This window comes from Danio aesculapii, chromosome 7 (assembly GCF_903798145.1).
Source record: "Danio aesculapii chromosome 7, fDanAes4.1, whole genome shotgun sequence".
Taxonomy (NCBI): Eukaryota; Metazoa; Chordata; class Actinopteri; order Cypriniformes; family Danionidae; genus Danio; species Danio aesculapii.
Genome location: NC_079441.1, coordinates 37,710,889 through 37,733,601, shown reverse-complemented (window position 1 = coordinate 37,733,601; position 22,713 = coordinate 37,710,889). Strand labels below are relative to the sequence as shown.

Here is a 22,713-nt window from a genome sequence, read left to right as displayed (position 1 = left end):
TGGCTTGATCACATAGATTATAGGATAAGGTAGCCTAAGAGACAAAGTGCTGACACCTGGTGGTCATAATATATAAATACAACGAGCAAATAAACACAGGAGACACGAGGTTGCATCTGCAAATTTTGTATTTTGCTTCATTCTAACTCTACTTTAGATTAGACAGGAAAGGCAAGCGGTTCAGAGCATAGATACATACAGAGCCAGATCCATACACGGATACAAATCAACCCAAGCCGCGCAGTGATTACCAAAAGGCATTGGAAATATAAAAATACGTCCTCCATATTTACAACCAACCTTTATCATCAGAAATATGTACAAAAAGGGGGTACGGGGAATACCAGCAACAATTACATTTAAAGCATAAACTCCGTCGTCATCTGGACATTAGATTCAGCTCCATGTTTGAATGAACAGTTACGTGCAATGAAGTTTACATTTAAACATTCAGATCGACACTTCCAGTTCAACATTGTACACTAGAGAAGCGAATTGATGGCTGAGACGACTGTAACAGAAGCTGTAATCAGTCATTAAATGAAGGTAGGCTAGAGAAACTACACTGAATTCAGTTTCACTCTAAAAATATGGTGTTATCTATCATGTTTATGGCACAAATACCACAGAGTGAGTTAGAAAAAAACGACAGTGACCATTTATATTAATATAAATTAATCAGGCACAAAAAAAAAATGTTGTCTATCAGTGGTTATCTGTACAATGGAAATAATATTGTGGCTGATGCAAGAGAGGACGTCATGGAAAAAAATGATTTACCCAAGAAACAACAAAACAAAAAGAGTTTACGGCTAACAAATTGTTTCTAAACACTGATATCTAACATTAAAAATATGTCTCCTTTTGGAAAACTTTTTACAAAACTGCACGATCAACTTTCGTGAATTTAATGATGAATTTTACAGTGGTCAAACAGTTCACTCCATTAGACAGTCATTAAAATCCTATTATCAGAAGAACGTGCTTTAAATAATATCGCTTTTCTTAAAGGTAACAGCTGTGTGTTTTCAGATTGTATTCCTTATAGCCAACGTTTTCATGTGGATGTGCAGAATTCTGCTGGACATGGTGAAACACACACACAGGATTAGATCGCCCCTGTTCATTTTTCTCTATATATACAAAACTTTCTGTACACAGAAATAAAGATAACAGAAAACAAACTGTTTAACAGTTATGACAACAAGATCATGTAAACCTTACATCATCTTTCTATTAAAAAAACACACAATAACTTTCATATTTTTTTGTGCATAAAATAAATATGCTCTTTTTTTGGATGCTGCAAATACTAGAATATATTATGGATAAAATTATTAATTCAGTACAAAAGCCTCTGCCTTTTTAAAAAGTAGAAAACCAAAAATCGAATAAAACACATCAATAAAGGTAAGCTGAGGATTAAGAAGGAAATATGCGGTTATGAGCATCTTAAATATGACTACGTGAAAAAGGCACTTTAAATCAATTAGTTTTCCTAGTGCAAAACAAGTGCAATCCAGCTTAAACCTATTAGGGGAGAAAAAACAAGCCAAATTGGCAGAGGAAGAAACTCCTGTCAAAGCAAGCTTTGCCAAGCTGCAAAGTACATCAGGCACCTGTGATTACACCTGCTGGAAAACATTCAGACACAAAAAAAATCATATTAATAATAATAATAAAAGCTCTTTGGGGTCTTTTAAAGAAGGATTTGGTAAAGTAAATGGACAGTCTCATGGCATTTTAGGAAAATCAAAACAAAGACTCGTGAACTTTTCCTCCCACTCTCTGTGAGTGAAGCGTTTAGTGAATTTTTGGAGCTGCAGGTCAAGTCTATCTAAAGCAGAGCAGCATCATCAAACGCCCATATCCTCTCTTTTTCTTCTTCTTCTTCTCGTGGTCCTCAAACTCAGTGCTGGCTGGCGAAGGGAGTTTCAGTGTATGGATGGACACAGTCAGTTCTTGGGCTGAATGCAGGTGCTCATGAGGCTTGTTGGTTCGGGTCAGGATCTGTACGGTAGCGGTGCGGGTCGAGGATCATCATGCTTCAGTGGAGGCCTGTGTGATGGGGCTGCTACACCCAGAGGACTTAGAAATATTCAGCTCCTCCATCAGGATCCTGCTTTCTGACAGAGGAAAAGACAAATAGTTAGTTATAGGGACAAATTAGTTGTATAGTTAAATCAGTTCTGATAGCATTCAAAAGATTAAGCCTGGTAAGATATTTAAAAACAGTGCTCAGTGGTTAGCACTATAGCCTCACAGCAAGAAGGTGGCTGGTTCGAGTTTTTTCGAGTGGTTCGAGCATTTCTGTGTGGAGTTTGCAAGTTTTCCCCGGGTTTGCGTGGGTTTCCTCTGGGTGCTCCGGTTTCTCCCACAGTCCAAAGACATGTGGTATAGGTAAATTGAATAAACTAAATTTGCTGTAGTGTGTGTGTGTGTAAATGAGTGTGTATGGGTGTTTCCCAGGACTAGGTTGCAGCTGGAAGGGCATCCGCTGTGTAAAACATATGATAAGTTGGTGGTTCAATCTGATGTGGCGACCCCTGATGAATAAAGGGAGTAAACTGAAGGAAAATAAATGAATGAATAAATTTTAGTTTCATTTTATTTGAATATGTTAAAATCTAATTAATTATTACTCAAGTCCTAAGTGTCACACAGAAAATCAGATATTGTTTATTTTATGCAGCTGATTTGCTACTCAAGAAATATTTCAGACTCTTAATAATGATCAAAACTATGTTAAAATTATTGTAGAATCTGTGATTAAAAGTCTTTGATGAATGGAAAGCTCAATCAAGACATTTATTTTAAAAAAAAAATTCTTAACACTGTAAAATTACCTACTGTCACTATTAATTAATTAAAACATTTTAAAAAGCAAGAATAGGTAAGCAAGCTTTAGTAGTAAAGTCACTCTTCAAAGGTAATATTTAAAAAAAACTAATAATTTAACAACATTGATTAATTTAATATTTAACAAATCTGAAAATGAAAATCGAGTTTCATATCCTAGAGTATAAAATTGAAAATGCCTTATTATAACATTGAAAAACATTTTTTTTTATTAGATTTTTTTTTATGCAGACAAAACAGCATAACATCAATCATTTATCAGTTGTCAGTCATAAAAACAACACGCTTATCTATAGCGGCAGAATTGTATTCTGTATGGTATGTATGGTATCAGTTACCAATATTCTATCAGTTACTAAATTAAAATTCTGTCATTTACTCAAAATCATGCCACCTAATCACCCTCAAATTCAAAACTTTGGTTCTTTTGTTTTTAAGTACAACTGAAGCACAACTTCATCTTAATACTTGATCAAATCTGAAAGGTTCCTATTCCTGCACTCAAAGTCTATTCTTTTAAGAAAACTCAGAATTCTGAAAACGTTTGTCAAAAGATTTGAAGTTTGTCAGTTTCCAGATAATCAAACATTATACAAAAAAAGACATAAAAATGACAGCAATACTAACAAAACAAACAAGATTTGTATTTTAAATTCAGTGATAAATCTTCTGAAATTCCTTTTTTAAAAAATACATTTCCCCTAAAATATAATATGATCTGAATAAAAACGTTCTCGAATATATTTAGAAATAGAAAATGTTTTATGTCGACTATCAGTTACCTCTACGATATTCATTCATTCATTTTCCTTCAGCTTAGTCCATTTATTAATCAGGGGTCGCGCCACAGTGGAATGAACGGCCACATTATCCAGCATATGTTTTACATAGCAGATGCCCTTCCAGTTGCAACCCATACACTCTCGCATTCACACACATACACACATGCACTACGCCAATTTAGTTTATTATATTCACCTATAACGCATGTGTTTGGACTGTGGGGGAAACCGGAGCACCCAGAGGAAACCCACGCTAACACAGGGAGAACATGCAAACATCACACAGAAATGACAACTAGCCCAGCCGGGACTCGAACCAGCAACCTTCTTGATGTGAGGCGACAGTGCTAACCACTGAGCCACTGCGCTTCTCCCTCCGCAGTATATATGCAGATATTCCATAGAACAGTGTGTATAATAATGAACATTTATAAAAAATACAAAAAAAAGAGTTAAAAACGTCATCAATATGCGTCTCACCTCGAGTGGTAGTGTGGTTCGGAGGGACGGAGGGGGGCCGCAGATGTGTTGCTGTAGCTTGCAGACTCTGGCTGAGCCTCGCTCAAGTACCTGCTCACAAGGGCCGAATGATCCTGCTTGTGGCTGCTGTCTTTCAGGTCCTGTACATGCCGCGGCACGCCCTCCGTCCTCTCCACACTCAGCAGGCCCCTGTGGCCGTCCTCCACTGGGACGCCCTCGTCATAGAAGAGCAGGCTGCGGGAGCGGACTAAACACACACAAACACACACACACAGTTACTCACATCTCACATGATTTACAAGATAATTTACTTCGATTTATAATAGCTGAAGAGAATCAGATCAACTCAAAGAGAGTGTTTAAAGAGAGAGTTCACTTAAAAATGAAAATTGTAGCTGCATCTCAAGTCAGAGGTCTTTTACAAGGATGTTTTTTTTTCGCACCCTGTGTCCATTACAGTGGACATCCCTTGTCAGCCCATGTTTTTGTGGTTCCTGAGCATTTCATCTAATTTAAAGCCTAGAGTCTATGAGAGTTGACGAATGTCATACAATCAAATGACGGTTATGCTCTGCATGTTGTAATTTGAAAGGAATCCACTACACTGAAAAGCAGCATAGCATCACTTTACTGCAGACACAGCCGTAAGCCACATTCACAATGGTTTTTATTCACATTTACTATTAGGTTTGCCAATAGTTCATATATTTATATAAAAAAGAGAGATTGCACTTACTAATTAAAATATAAAAGCTTTTGTAACATTGCAAACTTTAGATCAGGACTTTTTCAAATATGTCTGTCCATCAGGATGTACAATGGCTTCAAGATCTGTTTCTGAAATGAAATCTCCAGTAATGTTGATTGAACTTTGTTATATAAAAAAAAGACTATATCGGTGTACAAACTCCATGCTGAAACAATTTCACATGCAGAATATACAGATCTTCAAGTTCTTGAGCGTATAGCAGATGGAAATATCTCAGATGTGGCCATTATGTGGAGTGATGAGGAAGATGAAGATAAAGTTTGTTATAAACAAGGTGCAATCTATACAACAAAAACCTCAAAATTAAAGTTAAAATGTTACAATCTTAATGTTTGTGATTTGGAAAATAAAGTTCAAGATTATACCAGCAATCATGTGTTTTTTTGCATTTTATGTTGGTATAATGTTCGGGAAGTACAACTGTTCTGATCTGATGTCTATTGAAATTGACAATATATATATATATACTTAAAGGGTGATGAATTTGTATTATTATTATTATTTGGTCTTATCAGTTGTAAGAGCCTCAAGAACTGTAAAACTTTCACATTTTTTTTAGAAACTTGGAACATAATTCGTGTCTGAAGGGTTTAAGGCTGATTGCATCATGAAGTCATCTTTTTACAAAGGCTCCATCAAAACAAGGCCTTCATTTGTCAGATTATGAAGGATAACTAATGGATTGATGACAAAAATGTAATTTAAAAACATAATTGGGTCAACGCCAGGGATGTAGAGGTTAGTGCGTCGACACGTGCACTCCGGTGCTCACGGCGACCCGAGTTTGATTCCCGCCTCATGGTCCTATGCTGATCCTTCCCCTCTCCCTGCTCCCCATGCTTTTCTGTCAATTCTCTCTACTGTCTTATCCAATAAAGGTGAAAACCCCGAAAAAATAATTATTAAAAAAAAACATAAATTGCAATACACTACTAAATTATAGTATTGGATTTCTGTTTACTCAAAAGTCTAACGGTGCACATTAAAATATAAACACTTTAAAATGTGATGAATATTTATAGTTTATATTTTTTGCTTTTACTAGTGCTGGGCTAAGATTAATCGTGATTAATCGCATTCAAAATTAGAAGTTTGTTTTGACATAATATATGTGTGTGATTAATTTATATATTTAGTATGTATGTGATGTACACACATACATAAAGACAAAACTATACAAATCTTGTCACATAGATGTTTAAATTTATATATAATTGTTATCACATACATACAATTGAAGTCAGAATAGCCCCCCTGAATTATTAGCCCACATGTTTATTTTTTCCCCAATTTCTGTTTAGAGGAGAGAAGATTTTTTTCAACACATTTCTAAACATAATAGTTTTAATAACTCATTTCTAATAACTGATTTATTTGATCTTTGCCATGATGACAGTAAATAATATTTGACTAGATACTTTTCAAGACACTTCTGTACAGCTTAAAGTGACATTTAAAGGCAGGTTAGGGTAATTAGGCAAGTAATTGTATAATGATGGTTTGTTCTGTAGACTAGCGAAAAAAATAGCTTAAAGGGGCTAAAAATTTTGACCTTAAAATGGATTTCAAAAAATTAACAACTGCTTTTATTCTAGCCGGAAAATAAAACCCAAATAAGACTTTCTCCAGAAGAAAACATATTATTAGACATACTGGGAAAATTTCCTTGCTCTGTTAAACATCATTTGGGTATTATTTAAAACAGAAAAAAAAATTCAAAGGGGGGCTTATAATTCTGACTTCAACTGTATATTTTACATCTAAATATAAATAATTTTTTTCTCAAATACATGCATGTGTGTAGTTATATATACATAATAAATACACGCTGTACACACACTTAAATTATGTCAAAACAAACATCAATAAATTTTTGCCTAGCACTAGTTTTACATATTTAGCCAGTTTGTAGATCTTGCTTTGTTTTCTATCAGTTTAATATCAGTTTGACTATCACTTAATAGTCCAATACAAATGAAGGATGAAGCCCCTGAACTGAAATGCAGCTTCTGTCATCATTTCCTCATCCTTATAAACCTTTATGAGTTCCATTCTTCTGCTGAACACAAAAGAAAATATATTGGTAACCAGTGGCCATTGACTTCCATAGCATTTTTTTCCTAATATGTTATTATATGGCTACCAGTTACCAACATTCTTTGGTCACACTTTATTTTAAGGTGTATTTATTCATTTATTCATAATTTACTGCTTATTAATAGTTATTAAGGTAGTAGTTAGGTTTAGGTACTGGGTAGGATTGATGTACAGTAGAATAAGATCATGCAGAATGTGTGCTTTATAAACACTAATAAACAGCCAATATCTTAATAATATTCCGGTAGTAAACAGCTAGTTAACAGAACTATTGCCTATTCTGAAATGTTACCCATTCTTCTTCTGTGTTCAGCAGAATGTTTGGCATGAATTGAAAGTGAGTAAATGTTTATTTCTGGATGAACTGTCTCTTTAAGGGAGAAAGATAGAGCAAGATTTGAAGTGCGTTGTTCTCTTAGGCGTACTAGCATGCATCTTCGGTTACTACAGCAACCCTGTGGCCATCATGCACGGGCCGAGTCTGTAGGGCCCTTGTGAAAATGGATGAGGCATTTGAAGCCCCTTTCAAGCACAGCTTTGATAGGGCCGAACGAGATGCGGCTCGGTGTGTGTTATAAAGTTGAAAGAGGATTGTAAAATCTGCTCAAAGGGAAGTAATGATTTCAATCTAAAACTCTCTGGGATGTCTGACAGTAATTTGTGGGTGAGAATGGGCACTGTCGGCCCAGGAGCTCCAGTAATAACCTTCATAAAAAAAAAGACGGCCTCACAATCTTCAGTCTCATGGGTAGGGAAGAGGGGGGGGGATGAAATAAGACACACAGTTATTATCTGACTGGATAATTCAATGTGTCTGAATGCTGAATGACCTACAAGTAAATGTTGATGTTGTGCAAACCGAGAGGATGTGATCAAATCATGCATTGTGTACAGTGAAGGTGATGATTTGAATCGACCCGTTAGATTAGGGGCTGGGGTGAAACGTACCCTGGCTGGTGGTGTAGAGGTCACCTGAGGGCAGCGGTGCGGACTTCACCGTGTGTGAGGATGATGAGGATAAGGAGGAAGAGTAGAGGGAGAGCTCGGGCAGGCAGGGGGCCAACGAGCCCAGCACCAACACAAAACACAGCGCCACCACCTGACCAGGAGGAGGAACCACACACACGGTGAACACACCGCCCCACTCACCTGCCTTTACATGCATAAAAGCTAAACTCAGGGGCAAACTCAACCAATAAGCGAGGTAAGCAACCACTCAGGGCCCCCTTATTATAAATAGGGGAAATAAGGGGGCCCCGACCAATGCCAAGAAGTCTATATTAATCATATAGCTCTTTTATCAATTTTCTTTCACATAGTGTATTGTTAAATCTGTCTAAAACTGTTAAAAGTAGTAGGGTCTATTTAAATAAAATAACTTTGCCCAGTGAAAACTAACAGCTGCCGAATCACAGACAGTAATTGTTCAATTCATTTAGTTTGACTGGTCGTGAATTAAATTTGTTTAAATTATAATTTTTTTATTTATATCACAATCTATTCACAAAAATGGCTAATTTACGTTAAATAGTTTTTTTTTGTGAATGCATTGCATTTAATTTTACATTAAGAAGATAAAGGTTCTGTAATATAGTTTTTATATATTTTTATTTAAATATTTTTTACAATAATAATAATAATTTACAGAGAAAAAAAATTAGGGCCCCCAAGTCTGCCCCTGGCTATACTACACAGAGAAGGTGTTTCATTAAAGTCTTAGTTCAGCACAAACGTGAGAATTCTGTCATTTAGTCAAGAAGAATTTAGAAGACTTTTCAAAGGTAAATCATTGGAAAACAAATTGAAGATTTTTTAATAAAATCTGAGAGATTTCTGTTCCTCCACTCAAAGTCTATTCATTAAAAACTCTTGAAATAGTCAATAAAAAGATCATTAAAAATTCCATGCAAATCAAGCATAACTAGATTTAATTTAGGCTTTTATTTGCAAATAAACATTGATTGATTAACATAATGAGAACTACACAAAACTACACTGAAAAAATATTAATTTGATTTATTTTTTAAGGTAAGTGGTTATTTATTATTTAAGGTAAGTGTTTGCAAACTATTTATATGGGCTGAATTTAAACAAAAAATAATTTGAACATTATTAAATTTCAATTGTTTGATTAAATTCAGCCCATATAAATACTGGTTTGCAATCACTTACTTTAAATAATGTAGTAAATCCAATGAATCATTTTTTCAGTGTATACATTTAAAATTTTGTTTTTTTTTAACCCTTATTTGATTATAACAGACCCGGGGTACCCAAACTTTTCAGCACATGACCCTCAAAATAACAATATCAGGGACTCACAACCCTCACTATCCTCAGAGGTGGTTATAAATATACTAATGTTAAACATACATAACAATAGGCCTATATAAACACAGGCATATTGACAACACACAAAAAATACATATATTTTTAATAGTAAATTATGAATTTGTTTAATTTTAACATAAGAACTAATAAGAAGGAAGGTCACAATGTTTGGAACACAACAAGTACATTGTTGGTTTAATTTTAGAGACCGCCACTTGGAGATCATCCTCCACATTCAGTTGTGATCTGTATTTATTTTTAATGTGTTATCATATTATAAATTGCTATGAATTTATAATATATATGTGAGTGCCAGAAAAGGTGTCAGAAAGCTTATCATAGTGCTTAAAAAATGTATATCTGCTGCAACCCATGTTATAACTGTCAATCTAACGTAATCACTCCAGGGGTCACAATCCAATGGCAAAAAAAAAAATTTTATAAAATCAAAAGGTTGATTTTTTTACACATTTATTTTGTAAGATATGAGTAAAATATGGTACTACTAGTTTAATAATGCTTATTTGATTTTTAGAAATCACCAGGCGACCCTCATTGTTGTGTTGTGTGGTCCCAACCCCAACTGATATAGACCAACCTAGGAGTTGGATATTTTTTAAATAAAATTTACAGCCCATCTGTTTGGTTGTTCCATATTTTTGTTCCATATTTATTGGTTCTTGAACATAAGGATTAAACCTCATCAGTTCTCAAGCCACAAAAAATACATTATGATCATATCTGAACACCGCAAACATTGTTAGCTGATCAGTGCTAATCAAATTCAATCTGTTCATCTAATAAAGCAAACATGTCTCTCAAAAGAGCACTTGAAACCACTCAATTTATTTTTTGATCTCTTTATTAATAGTTTGAAGCATTTGAGTATTGGGAGGGACAGTAATTTCCAAGATAGGACTCAAACTATCGTCATTTATGTTCTGAAAATGAACAAAAGCCTTTTAAATTTTGACACAATTCTCATTTGATAGTAAACTAACCCTTTGATAGTAGTTTGTTAGAAGGAAAGAAGCAAGAAAATATAAAATAAATGCTAGTGTTTTGGAATAAATGTGCGTATGTACTGCGCAGTATATGTGAGTGTGTATTTACCATGAGGCAGGTTCCGGTCTGCGTTGAGGCGATCTTGCAGGATCGAGGCACTTTCCCGCTCACTAGAGCCTGCAGCCTTTGTAGCTGCTGGAGTAGAGACCTGTGGATGACACAGAAACATTAGAATGATTAGTAAAGGCTTTAGATCAGGGTGTAGGCAGCATATTTGTCTGCAGGCTATGTGCGTTCTGCTTTGAGCCGTTTTGTAACAGCAGGATCTTATTTTTTAAGCTTCAAGAGCATGTGAGGATAATACTGTTCTTACTCACTATAAGTGTTACATAAACTAAACTCCTCTTCAGTCTCTCGCACAGAGAGACCATGATGCAAAAATGCTTCGACCTCAATGAATGTATTAGAAGAGAACATTCAATAAAATGTTAAATGTAAAAATTACTTTTGCTTTTTAATCAGACAAATCGCAATTAGATTTTTTCTCCAGATCGTGCAGTCCTAAATTTCAATATATACCGTGCTCAGCATACATAAGTACACCCCTCACAAGTCTTTTAAATTCATATTTTTAATAAGAAGCTATACAGTTTCATATTTGTTCATATACATTAGATTAGTCAGTACTGAAGCCAAATCTGGAGCTTATCTAAAAATATAACTTAGATAACGGTCCAAAAACTAGTATACCCAAATTTATAAGTAATAGAAAAATATTAAATACAAATTTAAAAAAAAGAGGAAAAATCAAGAGAAGCAAAAAAAAGGAAAAATTTAGTTAGGTTGTCATTATTTTGCTTGATTTTAACTGTATTATCTTTCAATTTCTAAATATATTTGGTGACTAAAATATTATTTTAATAAATATATCTGTTTAATAAATCTGTTCTGTTTAAATGCACCAAAATAAATGGCCTGTATTCACTGAGAAATGGAGAAAAATGTTTATTTTTAAAAGGGGGTGCGCTCAATTATACTGAGCACTGTATACACACACACACACACACACACACACACACACACACACATATATATATATATATATATATATATATATATATATATATATATATATATATATATATATATATATATATATATATATATATATACAGTTGAAGTCAGAATTATTAGCCCCCTTTGAATTTTTTTTCTCTTTTAAATATTTCCCAAATTATGTTTAACAGAGCAAGGAAATTTTCACCGTATGTCTGATAATGTTTTTACTTTTGGAGAAAGTCTTATTTGTTTTCTTTTGGCTAGAATAAAAACAGTTTAAAATTTTTTTCAATCCATTTTGAGGTCAAAATTATAAGCCTCTTTAAGCAATTTCTTGCCTGCCTAGTTAACCTAATTAACCTAGTTAAGCCTTTAAATGTCAATTTAAGCTGTATAGAAGTGTCTTGAAAAATATCTAGTCAAATATTATTTACTGTCATATATATATATATATATATATATATATATATATATATATATATATATATATATATATATATATATATATATATATATATATATATATATATATGTCATATATACATACAGAAGATGTGTCACATTTTGGTATTTTGAGTCAGTAATTTTGCTATTTTCCAGTTAAAGTTTATGTAGTTGGTTTAAAAAGAAAGTAACAGAATAAATTACTCAAACATTAAAAATGAGGCACCTTTATTTTTACTTCTCATTTTAAAGAAATATACCTGATTCTACAAAATGACATTGTGCTCCCTCTAGTGGGGGAACTAAGATTCAACAACACATAAAAGTCATCCTCCACCACCAGAGAGAGCCATTGCAACATTTTAGAGAACAACAAAAACAGACTAACTCACTGTTACATCATATCGCAGACTCTCCTATCAAAAACTACATACAGTGCACTTATACCAGAGACAGTCCCCCTGGACCCCTGGAGTTAAGTGCTTTTCCACTTGGCTAAAACACCCCAAAACAAACCTGTCTATTAGTTCTCAGAGAAACACACATACATAAACACTCATAATAAGTACTGTAGACAAGTCTGTCTCTACAACAGTATGTTTTCAGGGGTAAGAGGGGCTCAGTCCGCCCTACTAACCTAGCAATAATCATCTCAATTTGATCATATAAACAGTGGTTTTCTTCAGATTAATATACAACCCACCCAGCAACACACAAACAAAAACTCCCCCCTGCTGTCTCTTTGAATTCTCTCAGATAAGTCAGAAGGCTCTATCCTAATAAGAATCGGCAGAGCGCCAACACACACAGTCTCTTTATCCTGTAATGAGGGGCAGGCAGGCACCGTGCTGCGTGCTACTTTAAGTGTGTTGTTAATAAGGGCCTGAGCCAATCCTCTATAAAAAGGGTTTTCTAAAACACTTACACACTTACTTGTGCCTACACACTTACATACTACATACCATATTTGGTGCTTCAAAAAAAATTAAGTAGGCATTTTAAAGAGCCACTATTTTCTAAGCGTGGCAAAAAATTGGAATAATCTAAAGGATTGTATGTGGAGCGGAACGAGATTAAAGCTTCTTTATGGAACAATCAATGGCAATAAAAAAATAAAATAAATTATTAAGTGTGTGAAATAATAAGTCAACAACCTTAAACTGGATAGAATACTATAGTATAGCACAAGGTGTTATAGTATGATCATTCTGATACATCATACACAAATGTACTTTAAAACATAAATTTCATTAAAGCTATAGTTGGTTAATCATGTCACGGTGGCGCAGTGGGTATCAGGATCGCCTCATAGCAAGAAGGTTGCTGGTTTCCCCTACAGTCCAAAGACATGCGCTATTGGTGAATTGAATAAGCTAAAATGGCCGTAGTGAATGTGAGAGTGTATGGGTGTTTCCCAGTGTTGGGTTGCGAATGGAAGCGCATCTGCTGTGTAAAACATATGCTGGATAGGTTGGCGGTTCATTCTGCTGTTAAATTTGACCCTGGACCACAAAACCAGTCATAAGCATAATTTGACATAACATGAAAGATGAATAAAAACTTATCATTGCCTTGCTATGACAGGGCACCATTTGGCAGAGATACAACTATTTTAAAAATTGGAATCTGAGGGTTCACAAAACGATAAAAAAACACAAACTAACCTTTAAAATTGTCTAAATAAAGTGCTTAATGAGGCACTTTGCTAACCAAAATTGAGCGTTTATATTATATTTCATATACAGCAGGACATTTACAAAATATCTTAATGGAACATGATTTTTATTTAATATCCTAATAATTTTTGGCATGAAAGGAAAATGTATCATTTTGACCAATACAAGTTATTTTTGACTATAGCTAAAAATATACCTGTGCATTTGGGAGGATGTGCAGAATGTTATTTCTTGTTTATAGGAGATATTAAGGACACTGTCCCAAGAGGTGACCAATATTTGTGTAAGATTCTTCTTGTGGCATGCAAAAAGACTATAACTAGGCCCACACAGAATCTGCAGACGCAGAAATCCACAGATTTTTAGCCCATCATTAAGTCTATTTAGTTAGTTGTGAGTAAATGTGTGTAAATTTATATTTATTCAGTTTTTTAAATGAATTTCAGTAATATTATTGACTAATATTAAAGTGTACATTTGATTTATTTACAATACAGACTGTAAAATTATATTTTCTGTCTTTTAGTAGATATATTATATGAGACACTTGCCTTGTTTCCAAATAAGTGGATCTAGATGATTTGCAATGAAAACATTAAATAAAACGTAAAAAGTAATTTTTATTTAATATATTACGTTTTTAGTTACGATACTCCCAAAATAAGTCTGCTTAAATCTGCAGATGTTTTTACAAAATTCTCAGCAGAAATAGCAAAAAATGTCCACAGATTCTGTCTGGCCCCAACTATAACAAGGAACTGGCTTGAAGACTTAACGATGAAGCATAAAATGTGGCTTGATATAATTGAAGAAATTCATGTAATGGAAAAACTGACATTTATGTTGAGGATGAAAATGCATAGTTTCAGGAAGGGTTGGGAAAAATGGTTGATGTATAGGGAACATAAAGACATCCCCATGTAAGTGAACGGTAATTGGAAAAGATACAGCAATCTTATGCGTTTGGCTTTTTTTTCTTTCCTTTTTTTATATGTGCAAGTTTGTGTGTATATATAGGTAATTATCTATGTGCATATTGATATGTGTATGTATGTAATGATATATGTCTCCATGTTTTTTCATGTAGAATTATTGTTCTGTATTATAAAAAATAAATTAAATAAAAATAAAAGTTATAAAAAATGTATATATATACATATATAAAAATATAAAAATATAAACAATTTTTAACAGAGCAACAAAATTTTCACAGTATCTCTGATAATATTTTTTCTTCTGGAGAAAGTCTTATTTGTTTTATTTTGGCTAGAATAAAAGCAGTTTTTATTTTTTTTATAAAGTATTTTAAGGTCAAAATTATTAGCCCCTTTAAGCTATTTTTTTCCGATAGTCTACAGAACAAACCATCATTATACAATAACTTGTCTAATTACCCTATCCTGACTAGTTAACCTAATTAACCTAGTTAAGCCTTTAAATGTCACTTTAAGCTGTATAGAAGTGTCTTAAAAATCTAGTCAAATATTATTTACTGTCATCATGGCAAAGACAAAATAAATCAGTTATTAGAAATGAGTTATTAAAACTATTATGATTAGAAATGTTTTGAAGAAATCTCTCCGTTAAACAGAAATTAGGGTAAAAATTAGCAAGGGGGCTAATAATTGAGGGAGCTAATAATTCTGACTTCAACTGCATATACCTGTGCAACTTAAGACTGCTTTTGTGGTCCAGGGCCACATATGAAAGACAGCAAGCCTCAGAAAACACCCAAAAACTTTTAAATCTACAGTTAAAAAAAATCTGAAACACAACTAAGCATAATTTTATGTTTAATAGAAGAAAAAAATCCTCCAGATTTGGAGCGACATGAGGATGAATCATTTTGCATTTTAAATGAACAACCCCTTAAGAGCTTTCGCCTCCAATAAGCTTTTACAGTTAATCCACAAAAAAAGTGCTGACTTTGATAACACCCAATCCCCCACGGTGCCCTCTCTTCTGTCTCTCTAAACAGTAGGAACAGACAGCAGCCAGTCCACAGCGCCAATACTCTAAGCAGGCCACCCAGGAGAGAATGAAAAGGTGCTGCTCTATATGATCGGAAGGGGAGGTTAAGACCTGCACCCATCTGGATCGACTTAACAACACCTGCTAACTGCAAAGACCCGCACACTTACCGCAAATACGGCTACACTTAAATGTATTAAAATCCAGCTATAAAGTATTCGCCGTGATTAAACATGAGCGCACATATGCTTTCTCACCTGTTGGCATTTTCAAGAGTCTCAACTTTCTTCCAGAGTTCATTGTTCTCTGAAGTGTAGTTCTCCACTCTGAAGAGGAGAAAAAGAGAGTGTGTTATTGCACACGGTCACATTGAGAGGCATTCACAAAAACGTTTCCATAAGTATGACCACATATAAGCAAGAAAAGCCAGTGTGTGAGTGTGTCCAGTGTGAGTCCAGTCTCTCCAGCACATTATCCAAACCCTGAGAGCCTAACAGCAGCACAAAAGGGAAAATGACTCATGCAAACACACACACACACACACACACACACCAATGAGTGCATGGACTGTAGCCATTGGCCATATTCACACAATAAAAGCCATAAAACAGCTAGAAGGATATAGCGTATTTTGAGGGTATGCTGGGGTGAGAATGACAAGAGGATTAAAGGAGAGGAGGTCATCGAAGAGAACGAAGGATGAAGGCACAGAGAGAGTGGATGCTGTTGGATAAACAAAGCAAAAGAGAGGAAAGGAAAATAAGAGCAGAGGAGAAAAGGACAGCAGTCAGAATGCAGGAGAGAGAGAGAAGAGGTAGAGAACAAAGCATTTAGAGAGAGAGAGATAATAGAGTGGAATTACTTCTTCTCCAAACACTCCACATATTCCTTCTTCTTCCTGCGGCTTTCCTGTGCAGAGATCTAAGAAAAGAATGTAAGAAATATTATAATGAGCGTAAATATATTATGCATATATTTATACAGTGGGTAAAGTAAGTATTGAACAGCTCGTGATTTTACTTGGTACACAGTGCTCAGCATAAATGAGTGCACCCCTTTTGAAAATAAATATATGTTTAAGCACTTCTCAGTGAATGTAGACAATATATTTTGAAGAGTTTAAACAAAGCCGTTTTATTAAACAGTTATATTAATCAAAATAAGAGTATGGTCACCTTGTATGTTTAGGAATAGAAAGATGATAAAATCAAATGAGTAAATAAAATCTGTTTATTATTATTTAATTGTATATTTTCCTATATATTATCTTCAGTGCTCAGCATAATTGAGTACAGCCCATTTTGAAAATGAATATTTTACTCCATTTCTCAGTGAATATGGTTAATATATTGAACAAAACAGATTTATTAAACAGATATATTTATTCAAATAATATTTTAGTCACAGAACAGCTTTAGAAATGGAAAGATAATACGTTTAAATTCATGTAAAATATTGCAAAAAAAATTACAACCTACAAAATTTCAACTAAATTATCTATTTTTATTTTTTTTCTATTGATTTTTGCAAATGTTCTTTAATATTTTTCTATAACATATTTGGGTGTACTAGTTTTTGGACCATTATTGTAAGTTATTTTGTTAGATTAGCTCCAGATTTGGCTTCAGTGCTGACCTAATGTATATGGACTAATATAATATTGTATAGCTTCCTATTAAAAATATGAATTTAAATGAGAGATTTGTGAGAGGTTTACTCATATATGCTGAGCACTGTATTATTTTTCTAACGTGCTAATTTGGGTGTACTAATGTTTTGATTGATCTTAAGTTTTTTTTGTTAGATTATTTCAAGTTTCAGAAAATTATTTCAGAAAAAATTGATTTACAAGAGAGATCTGTGAGGGGTGTACTCATTTATGCTGAAAACTGTTTATATTCTAAAGGAGCTGTTCACATGAAATTGACCCAGATTTTAGTTAAAAAAAATGTTAAAAACATCCAAACATACAAATAATGCTAAATTAAAAATTTAAAAATCATTAAAATGTGTTATGTGGGCAACGCGGTGGCGCAGTGGGTAGCACGTTCGCCTCACAGCAAGAAGGTCACTGGTTCGAGCCTCGGCTGGGTCAGTTGCCGTTTCTGTGTGGAGTTTGTATGTTCTCCCCGTGTTCACGTGGGTTTCCTCCGGGTGCTCCGGTTTCTACCACAAGTCCAAAGACGTGGTACTGGTGAAATGGGTACGCTAAAAGTGTGTGTGTGTGTGTATGGATGTTTCCCAGTGATGGGTTGGGGCTGGAAGGGCATCCACTGCGTAAAACAAAAGCTGGATAATTTGGCGATTCATTCCACTGTAGCGACCCCAGATTAATAATGGTACTAAGCCGAAAAGAAAACGAACGAATGAATGAATGTGTTGTGTGTAAAAACATGGAATGGCAAAAGCAGAAAATACTGAACTACTGAAATTAATTGAATATTTTGCTTAAAATGTTATTTCAGTAATGGCAGCTGCAAGATCACTCTTGTATGGAGAATTGAGTGCCATGCATTCCTCAGGTGAGAGTTTCACACTTCAACAGACTACCTACTAACTACTGAGAGATTTCATCTGCTGTCTGGGCTTTCCATTCCTGTTTAATCCTTCCTTTTTTCATGTGTTCAATACTTTTATATACAGCTCTATGTATATAAGAACCAAATATAATTTCCTATTAACATCAAATGTAGCATTTTGTCTTTGATCCATAAATTATTTACATATAGAGGAAATTTTCACAGTATGTCGGATAATATTTTTTCTTCTGGAGAAAGTCTTATTTGTTTTATTCAGGCTATAATAAAGGCAGTTTTAAATTTTTCAAAATATATTTTCAGGTCAAAATTATTAGCCCCTTTATGCTATATTTTCGATAGTCTACAACAAACCATCGTTATACTATAACTTGCCTAATTACCCTAACCTGCCTAGTTAACCTAATTAACCTAGTTAAGCCTTTAAATGTCACTTTAAGCTGTATAGAAGTGTCTTAAAAAATATCTAGTCAAACATTATTTACTGTCATCATGGCAAAGATCAAATAAACCAGTTATTAGAAATGAATTATTAAAACTATTATGTTTAGAAATATGTTGAAAAAAAATCTTCTATCCGTTAAACAAAAATTGGGGGAAAAAATAAACAGGGGGGCTAATAATTCTGACTTCAGCTGTATATGCGCAAAACTGATATAAGACAACTGTTTTAATAATCAAATTGTTTCAACATTAATAGTACATAATCATTATCAATACCTTATTTTTGATTTTCCTGCGCACCCGTTTAAGTGCTTTCTCTTCGGTTTTGGTGAGCGGTAGTTTGTTAGGGACAGGATATCCCTCAGCGATCAAAGTCCTCTTTTCTTCCTCTGTCAGCATCAAAGGGCCTGATGTTCCCTGCAGCTTCTGCATTTCAATACAAGACTTTAAATAGAAGTGCTTGAGACGTAACTGTATGCAAATTTCCATTAGGTTTATATGTGTTTATAGTGTGGTGTATTATGTGCTGCTTTGATTAGCACTCACGTGTGGGGCGGTGAGGAGAGGGGATGAGGAGATGGCAGTGGAGGTCCGAGCCTGTAGCCGGGCAGGGCTGGAGGGTGGCAGTGAATGTGGGCTCTGCAGGTGGCCAGGGCTTAAAGGTGGCAGTGAATGTGGGCTCTGGGATCCATCGCTGTCGCTGCCATGGCTGCTGGGAGGAGTTGGCGGCAACCGCAGATGCTCTTCTGTTGGGACACACAGATAATCTTAATACAGCTGAAAGTACAAAACCTGAGCATCTTAAAGAGATAGTTCACCTAAAAATGAAAATTCCATCATCATTTACTCACTTTTGACATGTTTCAAATCAGTAAACAAAAAAGAAGATATTTTGAAAAATGTTGGAAACCTGTAACCATTTACTTCCACAGAAGATATTAAATTACTATGGCAGTCAATGGTTACAGATTTCGAACATTTTTCAAAATATCTTTCTGTTCAAGGAAACGATAAAAACTCTGATTTGGTCAGTCAAGGGTGAATAAATGAAAACAGAATAAAAATTTTTGGGTGAACCACCCCTTTAAATAATGCAGTTCAATTTTATATGCGTACACATACAATGGCAAACTCAAACAAAATAGTCAAAGTAAAAATGAGTAATGAACCTTTCAAGGCTGAAGTGTAAAACTGAAACTCAGTCCATTCACCTGTCACCAGGAAAAGCCAATAAAGCCTAATCTACTGGGTAGTTTTTGGTCATTTCGCACACAGCACATGCATGCTTTTAAATGTGGTGAGCGTTGGACTCGCTGTGTGTTTGGTCTGGCGGTGTCCCAGCATACACACAGCACTGCTATAAAGCTGTTGTTTCTGGATGAGCAGGATGAAAGAATGCTGCAGTGACAGACAGACAGCACACACAACACCTGCAGGTGTTACAGGTTGCTTGCCATTAGCAGATTTTTCATACTAAATGATGTACAGTACACTCCAGGAGCAATCACACTGGAGAAACTGACAGTTAACTTTGAGCTTTTGAGTTCTTAGTAGTAGAGCGGTATAGCAGGGTTACATTTGAACATGCAATTTAAGTAGTATCAGCTCAGATTTGTTAAAAAAAAATTCTATAACCAACAACATCAGACATTTATGATTCAATACCAGTGCAGTGTTCTGCTTAATGTCATAATCAGCACATTATTTGCATTATCTGCAACCAAGTTTAGGGTCAGCAAAACTTATTTATATACAATGTATGCTATTTTTGAACATTCTATTAATCAGAATGGCATTAAAAATGTATCAGAGTTTCCACAAACATAATAAAAAACAATAATAATAAAAAGGAATTTTTTTTTGGTGGAACAAATGTGCGTTACAATATTTTTTCTGAAGCATCATGTGACACTGATTGCACGTCAGATGAATAAATAACATTCATTCATTCATTTTCCTTCAGATTAGTTCCTTTATTCATCAAGGGTCACCACAGTGGAATGAACCTAAATAAAATTTTCATTTAAAAACAATTTAATTTGGGGTGCCACAGTGATGCAGTGGGTAGCACAATCGCCTCAAAACGTCGGCTGGGTCAGTTGGAATTTCTGTGTGCAGTTTGCATGTTCTCCTTGTGTTCACGTGGGTTTTCTCCGGGTGCTCCGGTTTCCCCCAGAATCCAAAGACATGCGGTATACAGTAGGTGAATTGGGTAAGCTAAGTTGTCCGTAGTGTATGTGTGTGAATGAGTGTGTATGGATGTTTCCCAGTGATGGGTTGCAGCTGGAAGGCCATTCGCTGTCTAAAACAAATGCTGGATAAGTTGGTGGTTCATTCCGCTGTGGCGATATGACAAAGTCATATGACACTGATGACAAAGGTAATAATGCTGATTGCATGTCAGATGAATTCATTCATTCATTTATTCCTTCATTTTCCTTCAGCTTAGTCCCTTCATTTTTCAGGGGGCGCCACAGCGTAATGAATCGCCTAAATAACATTTTTATTTAAAAAATAAATAAATTTAATTGTACATAATTGAACATAATTCACAATATTACTGTTGTTATATTTTTGATTTAATGTTGAAGGGAAAAGAATTTAAAAAACATTTTTAAAAAACAAAAACACATTTAATATGTTCAAAATCCACACTCACATATAAATTAAAATAAAATAAACACTTTTACCAAAATAATAAAGCATTTCACTGTATGTCATATAAGCTACAATGCTCAAAGCTCAAAGCTTACATCTGATCCTGTTTTCATCAATGGACCATACAGAAAAGGCTAAAGTTGAGATCTGAGAGATTGTTGAACACATGCAAAAGTTAAATAAAGAAACACTCACACTAAGCCTCATTTCCTCTGGAAAAGGAACACACCATTAGAGTATTTATAACCCTGAAATGACCTTAGAGCGAGGGAACGGCATAAAAGACAGCTAATTTGCTTCGATGCCAACATTAAGCCAGAGTGAAAAACCCTCACTGACCATGTGTAGCAACTAAGTGTTTGCAAAGCTGAGGGCTACTGTGCATGCTTTTATTCTTTTATATGGAGGACAGCCACATTGTAAAGTGCACTTGATTGCTTAGTGTCTCTGTCCAGTGCCAGGCACAGTTTAATCAAACAGCTTCATCATAAAGACCTAAAAAGCAAGACTAAAGATTATGTCTACACCCACCTGAGGGCACGTTGAGGAACTGGTTCACCTCGCGGGGCTCAGCTTTGATTGCAGGAACAGAGTTTGAGCTCAGGCCTTTGGAGCCCTAACAGAAAAGTGAAACAATCATTAACATCAACATAAAATTTTAATTTAATTCTAGATGTCTCTCTTCTAAATAAATCATTAAACAACCTGTATTAAAAAAAACATCACAGTGGGGAAGTCAAATGAAATTCTCATTGATTACAACATCAAATCACAAAACAGATGTTTATAGAGGGAAACATACGGCCTGTGTTTCCTCAATGCACTCTACAGCAATACTAAACATGGTACAGAGACACCATTCGACTTTGTCTAACAGCCTTTGATGATATCAGACTAAAGCGGTCTGTAGTAGTAGTTGAAGATATTTGATGGTTCTGAACTGTTAGGTTACTGGACTAAATGTGCTCCATGCTGGATGTCTGAGACAGTAAACACAGCTGAAGGCGGACTCAAACTGTTTATACTGACAGAGCAAAGGCAACGCGCCTGCTAACCACACACAGTCTGGCCAGCGACCAACCATCAAGCACAAAGAGAGGTGACATGAGCCTCAGATCAGAGGAGCTGCTGTACCCTTCACTTCACACCACCCGCTCAATATTTTCTGGGCCAGTGGACGGTGTTCCCCACCAACTCAAGCTGGTAAAAAAGACTACACATACTGTGCTGTAAAATGCATCAGACCTAGTTTATAAATTGTCAGAGTTTTCAAAAACCTGCAATGCTTTAAGTCACGACACTTTACAATCTTATCTGGGGTTTCTTCTTTATTAAGTATCCTTAAGTGTATTCAGAAACTGAACAGAATCACGAGTGCTTTTGATATGCTATTAATAAGCAGACAACACTGTAACTGCGAGTGTGAGGTTGCTACAACAGTTTAATAAATAAGCTGTTGTTAGGAAATTTATAGTTTAAATGTAACATAATCAGTTACTTATAGTATCTATTTCAGCTTAGCCAAATAAAAAATGTTCAAGCGTATTATGAATAACCCAAGCCAAATAAAGTGGTTCAATGAAAACTCCTTGTTAAAACGT

General features: G+C 34.7%; 1 protein-coding gene across 2 annotated transcripts in view; it reads right to left on the bottom strand.

Moving 5' to 3' along the window:
• Positions 1-1,874: 1,874 nt before the first annotated feature.
• The window catches only part of creb3l1 (cAMP responsive element binding protein 3-like 1), a 55,500-nt gene continuing 34,661 nt past the window's right edge, over positions 1,875-22,713 (bottom strand). Inside the window, exons 4-12 of one of the 2 annotated variants that reach the window (XM_056461867.1) lie at positions 21,644-21,728; positions 19,001-19,200; positions 18,731-18,880; positions 16,336-16,394; positions 15,731-15,799; positions 10,432-10,531; positions 7,936-8,086; positions 4,122-4,368; positions 1,875-2,126 (exon numbers count right to left, since the gene is read on the bottom strand). In XM_056461867.1, coding sequence (XP_056317842.1) covers positions 2,090-2,126; positions 4,122-4,368; positions 7,936-8,086; positions 10,432-10,531; positions 15,731-15,799; positions 16,336-16,394; positions 18,731-18,880; positions 19,001-19,200; positions 21,644-21,728 — 1,098 coding nt within the window. In that variant the 3' untranslated portion in view covers positions 1,875-2,089. Of the gene's footprint in view, positions 2,127-4,117; positions 4,369-7,935; positions 8,087-10,431; positions 10,532-15,730; positions 15,800-16,335; positions 16,395-18,730; positions 18,881-19,000; positions 19,201-21,643; positions 21,729-22,713 lie in introns of those variants that run through there. The other variant, XM_056461868.1, reaches the window with a different exon arrangement.